At 40.7% G+C, this 17,087-nt stretch overlaps 1 protein-coding gene across 3 annotated transcripts; it reads right to left on the minus strand.

Moving 5' to 3' along the window:
- Positions 1 to 596: 596 nt before the first annotated feature.
- On the minus strand, positions 597 to 14,369 carry urb1 (URB1 ribosome biogenesis homolog). 3 transcript variants are annotated; one of them, XM_020646321.3, is made up of 39 exons: positions 14,144 to 14,366; positions 13,892 to 14,031; positions 13,645 to 13,796; positions 13,428 to 13,557; positions 13,253 to 13,349; positions 13,086 to 13,171; positions 12,866 to 12,991; positions 12,638 to 12,768; positions 12,346 to 12,541; positions 12,110 to 12,247; positions 11,834 to 12,007; positions 11,609 to 11,741; positions 11,398 to 11,520; positions 11,155 to 11,267; positions 10,933 to 11,052; positions 10,518 to 10,634; positions 10,231 to 10,369; positions 9,980 to 10,138; positions 9,465 to 9,664; positions 9,153 to 9,371; positions 8,892 to 9,074; positions 7,946 to 8,783; positions 7,625 to 7,829; positions 7,361 to 7,547; positions 7,224 to 7,282; positions 6,944 to 7,131; positions 6,736 to 6,846; positions 6,594 to 6,657; positions 6,339 to 6,507; positions 6,025 to 6,127; positions 5,768 to 5,928; positions 5,559 to 5,670; positions 5,257 to 5,363; positions 4,863 to 5,006; positions 4,646 to 4,755; positions 4,310 to 4,516; positions 3,888 to 4,129; positions 2,617 to 3,195; positions 597 to 1,863 (listed from the first exon to the last, which is right to left on the minus strand). In XM_020646321.3, the coding sequence occupies exons 1-39, from the start codon at positions 14,268 to 14,270 to the stop codon at positions 1,673 to 1,675; spliced, it is 6,780 nt and encodes a 2,259-aa protein (XP_020501977.2). In that variant the 5' UTR covers positions 14,271 to 14,366; the 3' UTR covers positions 597 to 1,672. The 3 variants fall into 3 exon arrangements, with proteins under 3 accessions (XP_020501977.2, XP_065816652.1, XP_065816651.1); XM_065960580.1 differs by having other exon boundaries at positions 597 to 1,860; positions 7,224 to 7,547; positions 14,144 to 14,369; XM_065960579.1 differs by having other exon boundaries at positions 7,224 to 7,547.
- Positions 14,370 to 17,087: the final 2,718 nt, after the last annotated feature.

Below are 17,087 nucleotides of genomic sequence, written 5' to 3' on the forward strand. Positions count from 1 at the left end.
GTTGGCAAAAAAATAATAAATAAGAGCTAAATTCTTCTAACAGGCTTTTGAATGTGAGTGTTAGAAAATCTAAATTAAAGTCACAACTGCTTGTTTGATTTCAAAGATTATGATTTCTGAAAGATAGAAAATGTATTAATACAAAAGGTTAGAAAAAACATACAGAGAATTAAAGGCATACTGTTTATTATTGAAAAAAATACAATTCCCAGTTCTTTTGTCTTGCACCTTGTTAAGTGACTCGTTTATGCCCTCCTGTGGCCAAACCTGGACACTGCGTGCCTCTGCAGATACAGTGCCACAAACGAAGAGACTGGAGTAGAGCAAACATTTGCGTCTGAGGATTGAAGACTTGATGAAATATGAGAAAGCAACTTTTTGGAGGACAAGGAGAAACCGTAATGTAGTTTTTCATCGTGGTCAAAATAATGTCCTCTACCAACTCTTTGGATTGAGATAGACTTTGTTCTATGTCAAAATGAGATGATGGCCATAATGGAGAACTCAACCAGTGCTGTGACATACGAGTGGGAATACTATGATGATTATCTTGATCCTGTGGTTGTGGATCAGAACAAGCTGAAATACAATAAATGTAAGTCTTTATACTTGATCTTTATTAGTCTAAGTTTTTCTGATATTACAACTGTTTTGACAAAATAATCCACGTTTCATGACAGACCCATAATATACCCTTTATCTCTGTCTATAAAAGATTATAGGATTTTTATTTTATTTTAATTTTCTTACCAAAAGTCAGTCATTAAGGCAGTTTCTATGAGTACAAATATTTTACCATGACCCAGTTGTTTATATTTGAGCAGTTATAATTTAATAGCTTTGTGTAACATTTGTTGGCACCATACAAATAAAGATTGATTAATTGAACTGTCCTCTTCCATTTCAGACTCAATAGTTATCATATTTTGGATCGTCCTGGCTGCTTTTGTGGGATTTCTCTTTCTTAGTCTGAATATAATGTCTGGCAGTGGACACTTTTCAAGGTAATTATCTTTAAAAGTCTCACTACCTGAAATGTAGGTAGACAGAACTGGCTCCACTAACTGAATACTGAAATAAACATAAATGTATACAATGGACAAACATGGGTACTTTTGCTAAATAAGACCACAAAGCTCTTCTAACGTTTCACTTCTTATTATTGCAGGGGTCAAAGATCAAAAAACAAACACAGTCCCAGTACATCAACTGCCTGACCTGAGATGGATCTGATTGACGACACATTTTACGAGTGTAATGATTATGAAGTAGGACGTTATGTAACAATTGTCACAGGATTTAACCAGCAGTGTATATATACTGTACTCAGGAATGCTACCTTAGACATAAAACAGTAGTAGAAGAGATCAGGTATGCTGCAGTGATTTCAACACTTTGAATCTAGTCTTCAACTTTGTCTAATATATCCTTTGTGATCTAATTATCCCTATAAAAATGTAACAGTCATAGTTTTTGTCAAGCAGGAACGTTATGCTAAAGAAAATGCACAACATTTGTGACAGATTTGTAAATCAACATTTTATAACAGCTTTTATAAAATAACTTCAGTCTTTTACATGAAACAAAAAAAGCAGTAAAATGAACGATTACAAGGTTATCTTATAACCAGTAAGTCTTAAACGAAGAACACGGTAGTGTTCACAGGTTTGATCTATCTCTTCATGGTGATGATGTGATTACAGATGGCTCTGATGGCTGTTTGAGGCACTGATGATTTGGATGCTTTCCGTTTCTTGCACTTGGCTCTGGTCACCAAACTGATATGAGACAGGAACAGGTCGGTTGATGCTGCTCCACTCCACAACTCATGGATGTATAATGACAACAGACACAGTCCGGCTTCTGGAACAGAGAAAACAATCAATAAATGACTTACAGTACAACTTATCACAACTGAGTGATGTTCCATACAGCCATCGTTCTCTGGCTCATCTCGGCCAATTTATGATTTTTAATTTATCAACAGCAATTTAAAATATGTTGAATTCTGTTTACACAGCATATGTAGCACATATAGTGCAATAGTTGTTTAGCACCAATACACCAAGTCAAATTCCTTGTATGTGTAAATGTACTTGACAATAAAACCTGATTTTGATTCTGAATAGTTTAACTCATTTGTAAGGCACAGAAGGACTGATTTGGTTCTTTTGTACAAGCATCACCGCACTAGAACTTTTATTTGATGGAAACTACAATAAATGCTACACAACATACACTGTCTTCGTATGTTTTCATATTGCCATGGTTTACCTCAGGAAGTAAGTCTTTCTAAAACTGTCATTAAAAGAATCAGCTTCCATCAGTATGTAAATACACACAGGGAAAATCAGCCTTGTTTTCCCCCAATCAGTATAAATATTACTTTCATAAATGTCCTGTTGTAAAATGTAAAAGCTCCAGAACCAACATCAACTAATCAATTCTTGTTTATTTGCATTATGCAAAAGCCTTTGTTAAATATTTTTGAGTTATGCTGTGGAAGAGTAAGTTCTTTTTTTTTTTTTACAATATTGATATAGTATTGTTGGTTTGCATACTAGCTGTCATTGATGGTTGACGTGAGAGTCTCTCAATGAGGCATCATGCTCTTACCACGTCTACACTGATCGTCCGAGGCCTCTGGCAGGCAGGCAGAGACGACTACCTGGTGCAGCTCTGGAAGGTGGCCTTGGCTCTCCAGGAAGTGCATCATAATCTTGGTGAAAACATGGCAGGTTTCCACTCTTGTTGAAATGCTGGAATGATACTGAGCCTGAAGGGTCTGATGGTAGAGTCGAAGAAGGTCTGCTTTCCAGCCAGGATCAAGTAACACAATGTCAACACTTCCCCTGTGCTCAACCACAACCTTTTCAACCCACTGCAGGAATTCTTTGGTTCTGTTTTCATCATACACATCCTCCACCAAGCACCTCAGGGACCACTTGGTAAGCAGGTGCGCAGTATCACCGGCCAACCCACTGGGACCCAGTTTGTCTCTTGGCAGAGCTAACTGGGCTTCAGTGAAGGGAAACACAGGCTGCCAGTGAACGAAGATACTGCTGAGGTAAGATTTACACTCTGTCAGGAGACTCTGTTCTTGTTTCTCAGTCTCAGCGTCCTCTGCCAGATTCTCTTGTTTTGTACGGCTCTTGGAAACAGAGCCTTTACCACGGGCCTTATCCTTCCCAATCCCTTAGGAGGAAGCAGAACAAAAAAAACTGTGCTTAGTATACTAATAATGCAAGAATGATTTATCTACTGACACAGAAGATTTACATACTTGAATGTTTTCAGTAGTAAAAGAAGACTTGAAGAGTACAACATTCTTAGCAATGGTTTGGCTTCATGATATGTTTTTGGTATTGGCTTTATTTATATGCCTCATAGGTTCAATAAAATGAACCGCAACAGAATCAAATTAACTGTGAAACCAAGGCTGGCTATAAATCAGCATGTAAAAGTATATCTGTTAGAAGATTAAATCACCTCCTTTACAAGACACATACACCAAAGTCATACCTCGTAATGTGAACTTGTGATTGGGATATCTATGTGACTTTGAATACATTTGATAATATTGATACTTTCTGAGTTTTTCTTAATTGTACTCCCACACACATCGATCTGGCGGCTTTTGCTTCGTTGTCTCATGCTGCTTTAAAAAGTCACACATTAGAAGGCATACTGCAATGTTTCCGATTCCCATCCCACTATGACCGTTATCGTCCACTGCAGCAGTGTTATAATACTCATTGTCACTATCGCTTTGCTATTATGTGTTTACTTTACATGTATATGGTCAATCTTTTGGCAGACAGACAGCCAGGACAATTTTTGCACACCATCTTGGTTGGACAGAAATCGTTGAATTTAATAACACTCACCCAACAACTCTTTCACTTTGTGCTTTTCAGACACAGCTTGTATCTGGGTAAGGAGTGCTGTGTTGCGGGACAGGGAGGCCCAGCAGAGCAGCAGAGTGAGGGCGTCAGTACAAGAGAGAAGCTGCGGTTGCAGTGTGAGCCAGTCCGCCTGTTTTCTCACATTGAGAGCTGTCCCACGATGCTTCAGTATAGAGCAAAGAGTCTGCAGAAACAGGCTGAGCTGTGTGGCCTTCACACGCAATCTGATGGGAGGAGACCAAACAAGCACTGACATCCTTGACCAAAGACAGTGAATGTTTATCAAGGTTCATTCTGACTGACATCTCCTCTTAAATGGTTAGAATAAAGTAAACGCCCCAAAGAGTGACTTTAATCTTCTACAACTGCTCAATGTTCAGTACCTGGAGGTTACAATGCTTTACCTGAGGTGTCTGCTGACACTTGATGCCACACAAAGGAATTCACTGATGAGTGGGAGTGGAAGACACTTCCCAGAGCGCTGAGGTTTCTCCTCTGAAGATGAGAAGGTCCCACCTCCATCCACCTGCTTCTCTTTCTGCCCAAGGTTAGTAAACCACAGCACATGGAGCAGATCTATGAGGGCAGCAAGCAGCTGCTGGTTGAGATTCCTGAAGAGAAAAGTACATTGAGGCTTGAGAAGAAAATGTGACACTGACAGAAGAGAATATTGTAGTTTTGATAATAATAATGTATGAAAACGGAGCGAAAGCTGGGACTGCACTTCACTCTGGGCGTACCTTTTTTCAACCATCTGTATTATCCATGACAGGAGTCCACAGCTCTTGGTGAGGTTATAAGCAGCTTTGGTCACACGGGCCGCCTTGGACAACACCCTGATAATCTGTGCCTATTGGAGCAATACAAAGAAATCATTTATTGGGTTTTTTTTGTGTGCAAAATTGAAACTGACTTCAACCTTGGCTGATTTGTCAATGTGATTCCCACAGTATGTACCTGTGCGGGTTCATCACACAGGGGGCTGCTGCTGAAGCCTAAAAGAGTCTGAAAGATGCCTTGTTGGTTACACAGTTCATAGCACTGTGCATCACTTAGGCCTTCCTCCAGCACACTCAGGATCCACTCTCGTTCCGTTTTGTGCTAGAGCAAATAAAAGAAAACACACAGTCAGACACACTCTCACAGCTGACACAGCTTATAGAGAAACACCACAGAGACTGATAACATCAGTCTAAATATCCAAGGTTGGTTAAAACAAACGGATGAAGGTTAAATGTTGTTGACACAAGATGAGTTTATTTGGACCGTCATTTGTCTGTTCAGGGTAAAATTCACTAATCACCGTTTAAAAAGTTGCAGTACAAACAAACAAACAGTTTATGTAACTTACCTCCAAGTCAAAGCCATAAAAAAGCTTGAAGAACTCAGGGACTTTTCTGAAGTCCAAACTCTGATGGGACAGCAGGAACCTGTTTAACACCACATACATGTGGTCCTCTGGGAGGGGGGGGGGGGGAGACAGCAAAGAAAGTTATGCAGAGGGCAATGATAAAATATGTTCTTTATATAGAATTGCAACATTAAATATAATATTACAGAGTGTCTTGTAAGATTAAAAAAGGCTCAAACGGCCTTAACAGAAATCCGTATTTAAACAATAGACTGAGTCGATAGTTTTTCAGGGTTACACACCAGGTTTGAGCATCTGCTGAGCCACTTTAGTGATGTAAGAGGTCAGAACAAATGGAAGCCTTTGATTCTGCTGTCGGATTCCATTCTTCACTGTATCCATCAAGTACAGCAACTATTTGATCAAATCAAGCTCGTCACATTTCTGAAGGAGATTTCAGCACGCATAACATTTTTAAAAAAAACTAACACGTTTCCATCGACTCTTTTACCTGTCTCTTCTCTCTGAAGCGAGCCCCCTCAAGGTGTTGGTAGAAGCAGCTCAGCACATGATACGCAGCCGCTCTCACTTTTGAGTCGTAGCTACTTAGAGCCATCACAGTAACTCCCAGGGCATGGCTGGATACAAACTTGATGCAGTCGATCACGCACTCTGTTGGGTAGAAAAATGAGAGCGTGGAACATAAATGAAGCGGCGATGACTGATTTAAAGGAATGACAACCCGGATGATCACTGAATTACACTCACCTGGCCCCAGGATGGCGCTGAATAGAGGCAAAAGAAAACAGGGATCATACAAATCCCCAATGTCCTTTACTGCATTGTTGGAGAACAGTAGCTGCTTATCGCTCTATAAAAGACAAAAATACATTCCGGAGTTATTTAACATAAAACATGTTTTTTTTTTTACTGTATCCCTTTTGAGATATCTCTGACATGCAGCCACATAATCACATTAACACTGGATGTATTGATCGTCTTTTTGTGATTTGGATGACCCTTTGAGGGAACTTTTTAAAGGGAATGCTGTTCTTCAAAGTTAATATGAAATCAAGGTCTACCTGCAGGATGATTTTGCGATGTTGGGGAAAGAGTGCAATAGTTTGCAGCATCACGTCGGGTTTCAGCAGGGCCAGCAGGTCGTCTGAGCTCGCTTGCTTCCACAGGGACGCTCCCAGGCTTTTCCTGGTCTTGTGATGCTCCACAGCTGCTGGACCCCACAGGAAGGATCTAATGTTGAACACACGTAGTGAGTGTCTGAAAATTAAAGGTTTTACTAGTGGCGTGTGCGACATATAAAGATCACTGTTACGTACTGAAATTTCAGCAGACTGACGTTGTTTCTTTCATATTCGTGAAGCAGCAGTAACAGTTTCTGATCTGCAAACCAAAAGAAGATGTGAGAGGAAAGAAAACAACAAAGAAGCAACACAGTAATCACCATATTATCTGGTTTACCTGTAGTACTCAGTGTCACTCCGTAGGCTCCAAGAAGAACAACAAAGTGATTGGTGTTACAAACAGTAGGACACTTCTTCACCAAACACAGAAGAAGGGACACCAATGATCCTGAAATGACAGCAACACAAGTTTTTTTTTTTTGTTTTAAAATAAACAATTGTCTTCAGGTTTTTAATTTTACGCTTTGTTCAGAATCTAGTCGTACCTTTAGCCTGACACGTGCTAGGCTCGTCATCAGAGTCCAACATGGTGGGCAGGAACAGAGAATGGCTGCTGATCATCATGTAAAGGGTGGATAAAGGTATCAGATCCTTCTGGACCTCACTGCCGCTGTACATCATTTCCAACAAGCTGCTCAGTGTGTTCAGGAAGTGGGGATCTCTGTAGCGATATCTGCAGGAGGAGGATTTGTTTTTTCCTCATTAAATGTCAAAAGCAAATGTTGTGGCCCTTTAAAACTAAAATCAAGAAGGTAAATATCTTACTTCAGTCCATTCTTAACAAAACTGTTCCATTCAGATGCAGAAATGTCTTCAGCAGACAGCTGTACAAAAAAGAGAAAGTATGAAATGTAAATCAAGTAAAAACTGAAATTCATCATGTGTGAGGAAAATGAACCCACAAGAAGTTCTTGCAGTTTTCCCAGGATGGCCTGCTCCTGTTCTGACAGGGAAGAAGTCTGTTCTTTAGAGCGACTGTAAGCTGAGATGAGACACTTGATGGCAGCACTGGTGACAGACTTCCTCCAGGTATCTTTTTCCTCTGGGCACTCAGACAGTTTCTCAGTGATGACATCAACTAGTTGCCATCTGGAGGGTAAAACAAGCAACAATTAGCTTATAGCTTGTGCGACTAAAGACATACAGTATCAAGAGTCCATTAATACCTTTCAAAACTGTCCACTTTTTGAAGAGCAGAGGGCAGATTTGTGATCAAGTCTTTGGTGTCCTTGATGTCTGCAGAGAGTTTGATCAGACTGGCAAGTGTTTCAGTTATTCGTGCTCCAGAGTCTTCTGTCAGCTCTCCCAGAGCACACTGGGACAATTCGGAGAAAAGCGCTCGCTTCAAAGCTTTCAGAGCTTCTTTTTGCACTACAAAAGCACAGAATTTGAAAATATTTAAATTAATATACAAATGTCAACGAGAGCAGAAAGAATGACAGCCTGCATACTTAAAAACAATAAGAGAACTTGTTTTTAATACAAACCATCCTTGGGCCTTGTAGGATCCTCTTTTTCTGCCATCTTTAGGTAGGCATTGATTAGTGGAAGGAATGTTTCTCTCTGGTCCGACAGCTTCTCCATGTTTGTTTGCTCTAGGCACCACATTTCAAATGCAAGGCAGTGTGTGGAGCAGTTCTGCAGCAGCAGAGAGCTGATGGCCAGAGTGTCTGAGCAAGGCTGCTTGAGACAATGCAGCAGCAAGTCAGTGTGGATAAGCTTGGCACTGCCCGGCTCACTGGACAGAGTCTGCAGGAGGAAGGCCTCCAGCGCAGGGCTGGAGCACGACATCAGCAGGGTGCCCAGGCCCTGGAGGTGTGCCTGAGTCAGAAAGATGCTGCGATCCTGGGTAGAGTTAGCTTTGGACTCTGTCAAGATCTGCACTGCTGCATTACCGTAGACACTTAGCTCAGATTGTGTGCGCTCACTTCTGGAGAAGATTAGGCTTTCCTGGGGGAGGAGAAGCAGCTTGGAGACCACCTCCCTCAGATAACAGGAGTCCATGCAGCTGTGCAGTGACAGGAGGGCCTGGAAAGGTCTCGACTGTTTTGTTTCAGCCTCTGTGCCTTTCTCCATTAGTTCCTTGACCACAGCTTTTTCTATAGCCCCCATGTAGCTGCAAACAAGATCCAGGTGACCCAGATCACACAGAGTGGGAGTGCTGATCTTCAGTAGGGCCAGTATGTCATCATTCAGCTGAGCACACAGATGTTTAAGTCGGACAGGGTTCAGAGTGTGAGGAGGCAGAGCAGCCAGCTCCAAAGCCAGAAACCACTGCTCCAAACATGGATGCTTGAAGATGGAGCTGAGTGCAGACAGAAGGACCTAAACACAAAGAGTGAATCAGTTATTCTAGTATTCTAAGTATAAGAATTTAACATGATCAAAAACACAAAAAAAAAAGTCTTATTTAAGGCAGAACTTTTTCCCAACCTGCTCTTTATTGGCTTCTACCGTGGACATCTGGTTGATCTCCAGAAAGAGATCTGATCCTTCTTGGAAGCTCTCTGTGGTCTCAGAGTTTTGGGTCTCCTGAAAGCCTTGTAGCCTGGACACCATGTCCTGGAGTATTTGCATTAAGGTCCTCAGAAGAGCAGTTCCTGTGTCTTTGGAGAACTGTGCAGAGGGAAAACATGTGTTATGTATTAATGGCTTAGATATGAACTGAGTAGTAATCCTGTTTTATGCTCTTACTGTGCCAAGGCTTTCCACCGTAGACTTTATGTAGAGTAAGAGCTGCTTGATTGCCACAGGAAACTCAACCATCAACATGGGAGCCAGCATTTCTTCCACATCCTTCCTGAAGGAATCCTCAAGCAAAGGGCTGAGTCCTCGGCTATACGCAGATTTCATCAGTTCAGTGAATGAAGAAGGGGTCAATGATTCTGTTGTAGGGCTTTCAGAGGGTTTGAACTGTTAAAAAAAAAAAAAGGGAGCCATTATTTTCTACACAAAGAAATCCCCGGTATGTCACCCCTTCAGTTAAACAATTTCCTGGTTCCTCACCAGTTCTTCCCGGCACTGCTGTGGTAGCCATTTGGAGTAATAGTGATGAAGATGAATGATGGAGGGATGAGGAGGAGACGAGAGCTCTGAGGTTACAAGCTCTTTATCGTACTGCAGCAGAGCCAGACAGAGGGGGAGCGGCTCCCTTTGACAATGCAGCACATCGGAAAGCACGGCAGACAAGTACTCATGTACCACCGCTGAGGAAAGAACAGATGGACAGGTGGTCAGCATCATTACAACATACCTTACTATTCACTTTGTCAATTTAGGAATCTACTTTAAAGTTTTTTTTTTAATCTTGCTCTTTTTTTAATTCTCATGTGGACCTATAGATCTAAAAAGTGGATATCAACTCTATACCAATGTACACACATTCATAGTCTCTGTATGAAACTATGGTTGGTAAAGTATTTAAGCGATCACTGACTTGATTAAAATAATGTTAAACATTAGTCATTGTTTGGACACAGCATTTCAGGCTATTGATTTATATTTAGGTCAAAGTGTTTTACCTTTTTCTGCTGGCAGTTTGTTCCGGGCCTCCAGGGCTGCGGGTACCGCCGCACTGAAGGGGAAGGTCTGGATAATGAGGTCTTCGCTCAGAGCTGGCCCAAACTGTTCCATCTCCCCGTCATTTCCCTCCATAATGACATCCAGCATGTCTAATACATCTACAAGACATTGTCAGATTGTAAACCCATAAAATGTTTTACACGCCGGCTTGTGGCTGAAACAAATAAACATGGATCTTTTTAACGCTCACCATCGATGTGTGAGACCGGGGTACTGGCAGTGTCGCCCTCCTGGCTGCTCAGGTTAGCCTGCAGATAAGCTGCCTCCTGCACCAGGCTGGCAACCTTATCGGTGTATGTGTGAGAATTACTCACCAATTTCCCTATCACCTGGAGCAAGAGGACAAGCGTTTATTATTGATTACTACTACTATGTATGTCCTAATTAAAATGTCTTCATTTATCCTAAAATAATTATATATCAGAAAGAGGCAGAACTGTTGAGATTTTATAAAGGATGTTGGCTAGATGAGCTCACCCTCTCCAGGAACTGAATGACTGTCTCTTGTTGGTTTGATTCTACTCTGGCCAGCTGGTCGAGCCAGAGCTCAAGCTCATTGTAGGTGTACTCAAACACTCCACTGTCCTTTAACACCTGGAGCCAAGGCAGGAAATACAAATCAGTTATATGCACAAAGTTTGGCAGAAATGCATATAAGATCAGATAAAAAACATCTGTAGTGAAGAACCTTTTGCTTATGCAGCTTTAACATCATACTCATGGATACAATTTGCCCAAATAATTATATTGCTCGAGGATTTTAAGTTATATGTGAACTAGTCTCCTGAACTCAGTTGAGTTATCTAAATCCTGAAATATCTGAAGAAATGCTAACATATCCTGATGCTTTGCCAATAGATTAAATATATATTAAAGAACTAATGTTACTTACTTTAAGAACCAGCATCCTCATTGAGTTTTTCAGGTGGCTGCTGCTGCTGCTGACAAACATCTTCAGAAGCAGGTACAGTACTGACTTCTCTCCAGACGATGATTCTGTGTCTGCAACATCCTGAGAAGGAAAGAAACATACCATACGTAAGAAACAAAAAAATGATTACAAATGAACACCCTCCAAACAGCGATCTAAAATCAAACAGTGTAACTTCTTTACCTGTAAGCGAAACCAGGAGAACTTGCTAGCAGGTAGATCTAATGCTAACTGCAGTATCTGATACTGCAAAACTGGGGGAACTTCCTCCCTCATGCCTTTATCGGACACAATCCCTGGAGAGTTTAAAAAAGAGAGAGAGAGAGAGAGAAACAACTTTATTTTTTCATTTATTTTTTGAAGAAACGGCCACATCCTTCTTGAAACATGACTCTTATGAATTCAATGATAAAAAAAAAGCATCACCTTTCAGGAGCTTGCTGAAGTCAAACTTGCACTGGCTAACCAGATGAGGCACTACTTTCTGGTACAGACATATGACCTGAAGAATCAGAGCCTTCAGCAGGATCACCTCGGCCGTCTCAGCAGCTGCTCATCACAAGGAACACGGTTCAATCATTAAGCAGTGTTTTCAAGTATTAACAATAAACATGCAGCCCGCTGTGACTGTCATTACCTGGAGCTTCGTTTTTGTTATCCGTCTCTTCAGCACCGCCTTTAGTTCTATTCTTTTTGTCTTCACCATCTGTCTTCTCCTTCTTGCTTATTGACTGCCACTTTGAGACGATGCCCGTCATATCAGGTAAAATCTAAGAGCAGCGTGAGAGGTGGATAAGTGATTCGCTCGGAGGAGCCTCATTACTGTTTGTTGGGTTTAAACACAACACAATGCGGAGCTTACCTTGCTAAGTGTCTCCCTGTACTGCTGCACCAAGTCCTCCATCATGTCAGGGGAGTGAACATCTGAGCCGAGGCCCTCAGATTTATCCAAAAGGTACTCGATGTTGGTTCTGGCTCTTTTCAGGATGAAATTCATCATGGACAGAGTTGTGAGCTGCACTGCTGTGTTGGCAAGCTGACATACACAAGAGAAGATTTTATTTTACGATACATTTTCAGCAATTTATGATTGTGCAGATGCAAAGTTTATTTCCATGAATGAATCGCTGTCACTTACACTGAGGCCCTGTGTGAAGAAGGTCTTGTTACAAACCGGAGGTACAGAGATCACCATGATCATGGAGAGGAGGCGCGGGAGGGGGGTGACCTCACGAGTTTGAAAGACTGTGGTGATATCTGGCTGGGCCTCGTAAATCTGAGATATACATCCAACACTCATCATTTGTTTTTAAGACAAGTTATGTAGAAGCAAAAACTCCCTGAACAAAAAAAAAAAAAAAAAAAAGGCTTTACCTTCTTCAGCAGCTTCACATTGTCCTGCCAAGCACTTTTGAGGCGGGGGGTGTAAGAAAACTGAGTCTCCTGAAAGTACCTGGCCAGAATGTCAGGACTCACTTTCAGCACATTAACCACCAGCTCTGCCACCAACACATCCTCGGTGGCCTGTTTCAGTCCCACCAAGAACTGAAGCAAGACAATGTTTCCCACCCTGGAAAAAAAAACAAAAAACAACAGAAAGATCCTGTAAACCAGCAAGTGGAGCGATCAGGAGGGAAAACATAACTTTGACAGTCTGATCTCTTACCTGCCGGCCGTGCCAAAGCTCGCGTCATGAAAGCTGATACCATGCTTGCGAGAGCAGCACAGGTCGAGAAAGAAACTGTGGACAAGTTCCCTGACAACAGATGTACCAGCATGCTCCGAGTCGGCTTCCATCTTTTGAAAAAAATGATAAAATAAAAGTAGAAGTAAATTCATAACCAACAGTTCAATTTTTGTCTCAACCAACAAAGTCAAAAAGCAATTCACTCACTTTGGTATCATCAGTGGTTGCGTCCACGATTCCATTCCACTTATACAGAGATGCTACGTTGGCCATTACGACAGGTGTGAAAAAACGCACTTTCTGTGTTTTAGTGATGCCCTTGTTTAGGACGACCTGCAAAATAAACGAATAACAACAAATAAAGACAATGAATCCATTAAAAAAAAAAGGGTCGTTTAATGTAACGCGTGCACCGCAGAGCACTCACTCTCGTCTTCAGCGTAGACAAAATGAGATTGACGATAGACAACCTGTCCTCCTTCACGCCTGTACTCAGGATCTCCGGCAGGAGTTCTGACAAACCAAGTCAACGTGTCATTAAAACAGCTGAGATAAGGTTACACTGTTTATTTTACATGTTTGCTGCATTTTTACCCTTGATTTCCAATAGCTGTCCGACTGTAGCGTTGTCTCCCGATACCAGAAAGGACAGCACGAACTGGATAAAAGCCATGCGGACATCCGGTTTTCCCTGAGTAGATAAGGAACGATGTAAAAAGAACACACACTGATCGCAACACATCAGAACAAGGCAAGAGCTACTTCACACCTTCTTATCCCTTCTTTTTGCCAGTCCAGACACAACTCTGTTGATGTGAATGTGACTCAGGACCTCTCTGGCAGCTTCAGGACCCTGAGACACTAAGGCGGACAGGAGACTGAGGCACTGTCGAACAAACCTGCACACACAAAACAAAACACTACGTCAGCAGGGGAGTGTGTGTGTGTGTGTGTTAAGGGATCGGTTTAGGGATCACGATGCACACCTGTGGTTTTCCGAATGGAACGATCCCTGCAGAAGTTTCATGTAGTTTGAAACTGTCTTTTTCACGATAGCGTTGCCGACCATGCTGAAGTGAGACAAGTCACTGGCTGTCCTCAGAAGAATCATCTCCAGGCTCTCAAAAATCAGCATCATCTGGCCGGAGGGAAAATCTGATAAGAACTCTGCATGGACAAACAACAAGGAAAAAGCCAGGAGGAGGTGCAGCAGAGAGAAGAGCTGCAGCTTACCTCACTCTCTACAGGATTGCCTCTGTCGAGCAGTTTGAATATTTCCGCACACTCCATTGAGATTTTTATATAACCTTCAACCACATCATACAGGTCGGGAGAAGGCAGCTTTTGAGCTGTTGATATGAATGTCTCCAGGCCTGCAAGTAAGAATTAAACACAGCAGGAGATTGTTATGTAAAACTGATGGTCTATTATATATTATTATATCACTTATCACTGTGTGAAATAAACGTAACATGTGACCCTCACCCTTCATGGCTGTGGTGGGTTCCTTCAGCATGGTTTTAAACGCAGTGCCATTAAACTCCGGAACCTTTTCTTTCTTCAGCGGAGTTTCGGACTCAGCCGAGTCTTCACTGCTTCGCTTTTTACCCATTTTTTTTTTTTTTTTAAATGACTAACAAAGTGAAATTTAGTGACTTCTACAATAACTGAACTCTCATGCCTTCACAGTTCTGTCACGTTGTGGTGTAAACAGAGCGACCGTCCAACCAAATGTATATCCGGTGGGAAACGTCTGCTGCAAAACCTTAGTTCCGCAATCTTTAGCTTCTGTTAACTTTAAAATAAACGAGTTTCTGTAACAGCCTACTGCCGCACTGCATCTTTAACATGGACATACTTGGATGTGTCATTTATTTTAAGACCTATCGATCTGTCCAAGGTGTTTTCTCTCGTGGAATCAGTCAGGAAATAAGCTCAGAAAATGACACTTTTTGACGCATTCACAATGAGCTCAATATAATACACCTAAGTTTCATCAGTTGTTTCGATTAATTAACCGAAACACGAGGTGGTGAGTACGTTTAATATGGTAACAATTTATTTTATTTTTTTCCAAGTTAACCTGCTTGTTAGTTAAGTAAAAAAAAAAAAAAAAGCTACAATAAAGGGCAAATTCAATACCAGAACCAACATACAAAGAACATTGGCAGGCATAAAAACACACATACAGTCCCAGCAACAACCATCTTCTCTAGTCCAGAGATCTGGTTGATTGAATATGATTTGAATTTCAGAAGAGAAGTGATATAATAGGGTGTTTTTTTTTTCTTGAATGAGAGTTTTCTCAGACAAGAATGATAAAACTCATTTTCCAGTCATCGCTTGTGAGGGCAAACTTAAACAACAGATTATAAGTTTGGTATATTTTCCCATCCTTAAGATGGAAACGCGTGTGTTTCTGATAGTTTTTATATCTTCATGCTGTTTAAAGTTAGAATTTCTTCCATCCAAATTCCAATTTTTCAAATGCAGTTTTTACTCCCACTGGATGGACCATGGCAGGGACGTGAACACTGGGATGATAGGTTCTTTAGGAGAACATGCATTTTGTTTTTAGGATTTTGCATGCCTGAAAAATGTTAAAGGCAGGTTGTTGTCCTAACATAGCTGACAGACTCTGTTTCATTTCTAAAATATTTGTGCTAATTGGAGATATGTCTGAGTGCAGTTCTTTTTTTATACACTTCAGTTTTCAGCATGTTTGTCTCTCCATTACAGCATTATTTTTGGGTTAACACACACTTTGTTGAGACCACAGAATGGTGGTTCAGCTCTGTAGCCTATTTGAAGAGTGTGTGGTTTACAACATAAGTGTAGCCTCTTCTCAGTTATTCCCTCAACAAACATTTGGATGCACTTTGTACCAAAAATTAAAATGAATGTTAAAATTGCAAGGAGCTTGTGCTGTTCTGTAAAGGTAGAAAGATAGTAATGTACATTATATGTTTGTATAGTGTAGGTGATCTTCACATTATGGACATAATAATCTATTTTTGTACATCATAAGTCTTGCATCTTATCAGTTATGTTGCATTATGACAAATTAGACTCATACAACAGTGATGTTTTTTAAATAAATTGCGCACATTTGCATTCTGAGTTTACTGAGAGATATAATAATGACATGTATTTGTAGGATTAATTTGAATGAGGTCAAAACCCTTTACATTAAAAAAGGAATAGTAGCATTAAAATCTGTGCAGTAGGCTGTGTGCTTGTGATCAAATTTCCTCTTTTAGCTGTCATTCTGTTGTCTGACCACCAGGGGCCACCATTGCTTGCTTTGAGATTTAAAGCGACCCACAAATTTACCTGATAATGATTTGCAGGTAACTTGGCATCAGCCTCTGTCCACATTATTCAAGAGTATGTGTTCTGTTTGTTAGTTCAGTCATTGTGAGAGGCGTCCAGATGAACTGTTTCGACATAATTATAAAGATCTTGTGAGGTTGATTCTGCAGCAGTCTGCTGTTGTCTGGGATGTTACTTTGGATTCTGGTGATCTGATTACAGCTCACTGCTGTGGATGCTATAAAACACATCTGCCTGTGGTGCAGAAACCACCAAAGGACATTTTTAGAATAAAGATCTAAAGCAGGCAAATGTTGCTCTGCCTGTTATACAACACACTGTACAATATCTGCAACACGACAGCATGTAGCATAAAGTTTTACATGGAGTTCATGCTACCGTTTCCTCAGTTTGATTACATATTTCTTCTTTTACAGGTAAAGTCAGAAATGTTGAGACACTTATTGTCTAAGGCATTTTGTTATTGTTTTTTCAGAGGTTAACAAAATTACATTTTGCCCACAGATTCACTTTAAATAGTGCTAAAACTTTAGTGGCTGGTGTTCTGATGCAACAGTTAGTGACTATGAGGATGTCTACTGACTGAGCTGAGCATTTAGTGAATGATATGCCTTCAAGCATGACAAAATGGATGAAAGTAGATCTTAGAGAAACCAGAAATCCTGGTTTCCTTTGCTAGAAAACACAATATCCTGCTGAGACTAAAACCTCTGAAAATTCAGATCATCCCTGCAGAGTTTCATCTAGACAGAATAATACCGCTAAATCATTTGGTCTGACAATCACACTTAATGTTTCAATACAAAACACATTTTCAATTTACTCCCATGTGGCTTTTATACCTGATCTGTAGTAATAGTTATCATGAGAGCTGTAGAACCATTAAGTAACAAACTATTACTGTGTCATTAAGTCAAATATAAAAACCTAAAATCACTTGTTTATGATTCTTTGACTAAGTCCCTTTATGTTTATGACAGGTAACATGTAGATGTGATTTTGTTTCGTTTAGTCTAATCCTTTCACTCAGCAGCTGTAGCTGGTTTGAGATTTTATCACATAGTGTTTGTTATAAATGTGTTTGGATTAATTCTTA

The sequence above is a fragment of the Labrus bergylta genome, chromosome 11 (assembly GCF_963930695.1).
Source record: "Labrus bergylta chromosome 11, fLabBer1.1, whole genome shotgun sequence".
In the NCBI taxonomy this organism is placed as follows: Eukaryota; Metazoa; Chordata; class Actinopteri; order Labriformes; family Labridae; genus Labrus; species Labrus bergylta.

Excerpts from the sequence above, each read along its gene's own strand:
- urb1 (XM_065960579.1), bottom strand. The coding sequence starts at position 14,270 with ATGGGTAAAAAGCGAAGCAGTGAAGACTCGGCTGAGTCCGAAACTCCG. Across the intron at positions 6,658-6,735 it reads AGTGACACTGAGTACTACAG|ATCAGAAACTGTTACTGCTG; the intron begins GTAAACCAGATA and ends TTTGGTTTGCAG. Across the intron at positions 3,196-3,887 it reads CAAAGTGAAAGAGTTGTTGG|GGATTGGGAAGGATAAGGCC; the intron begins GTGAGTGTTATT and ends CTTCCTCCTAAG.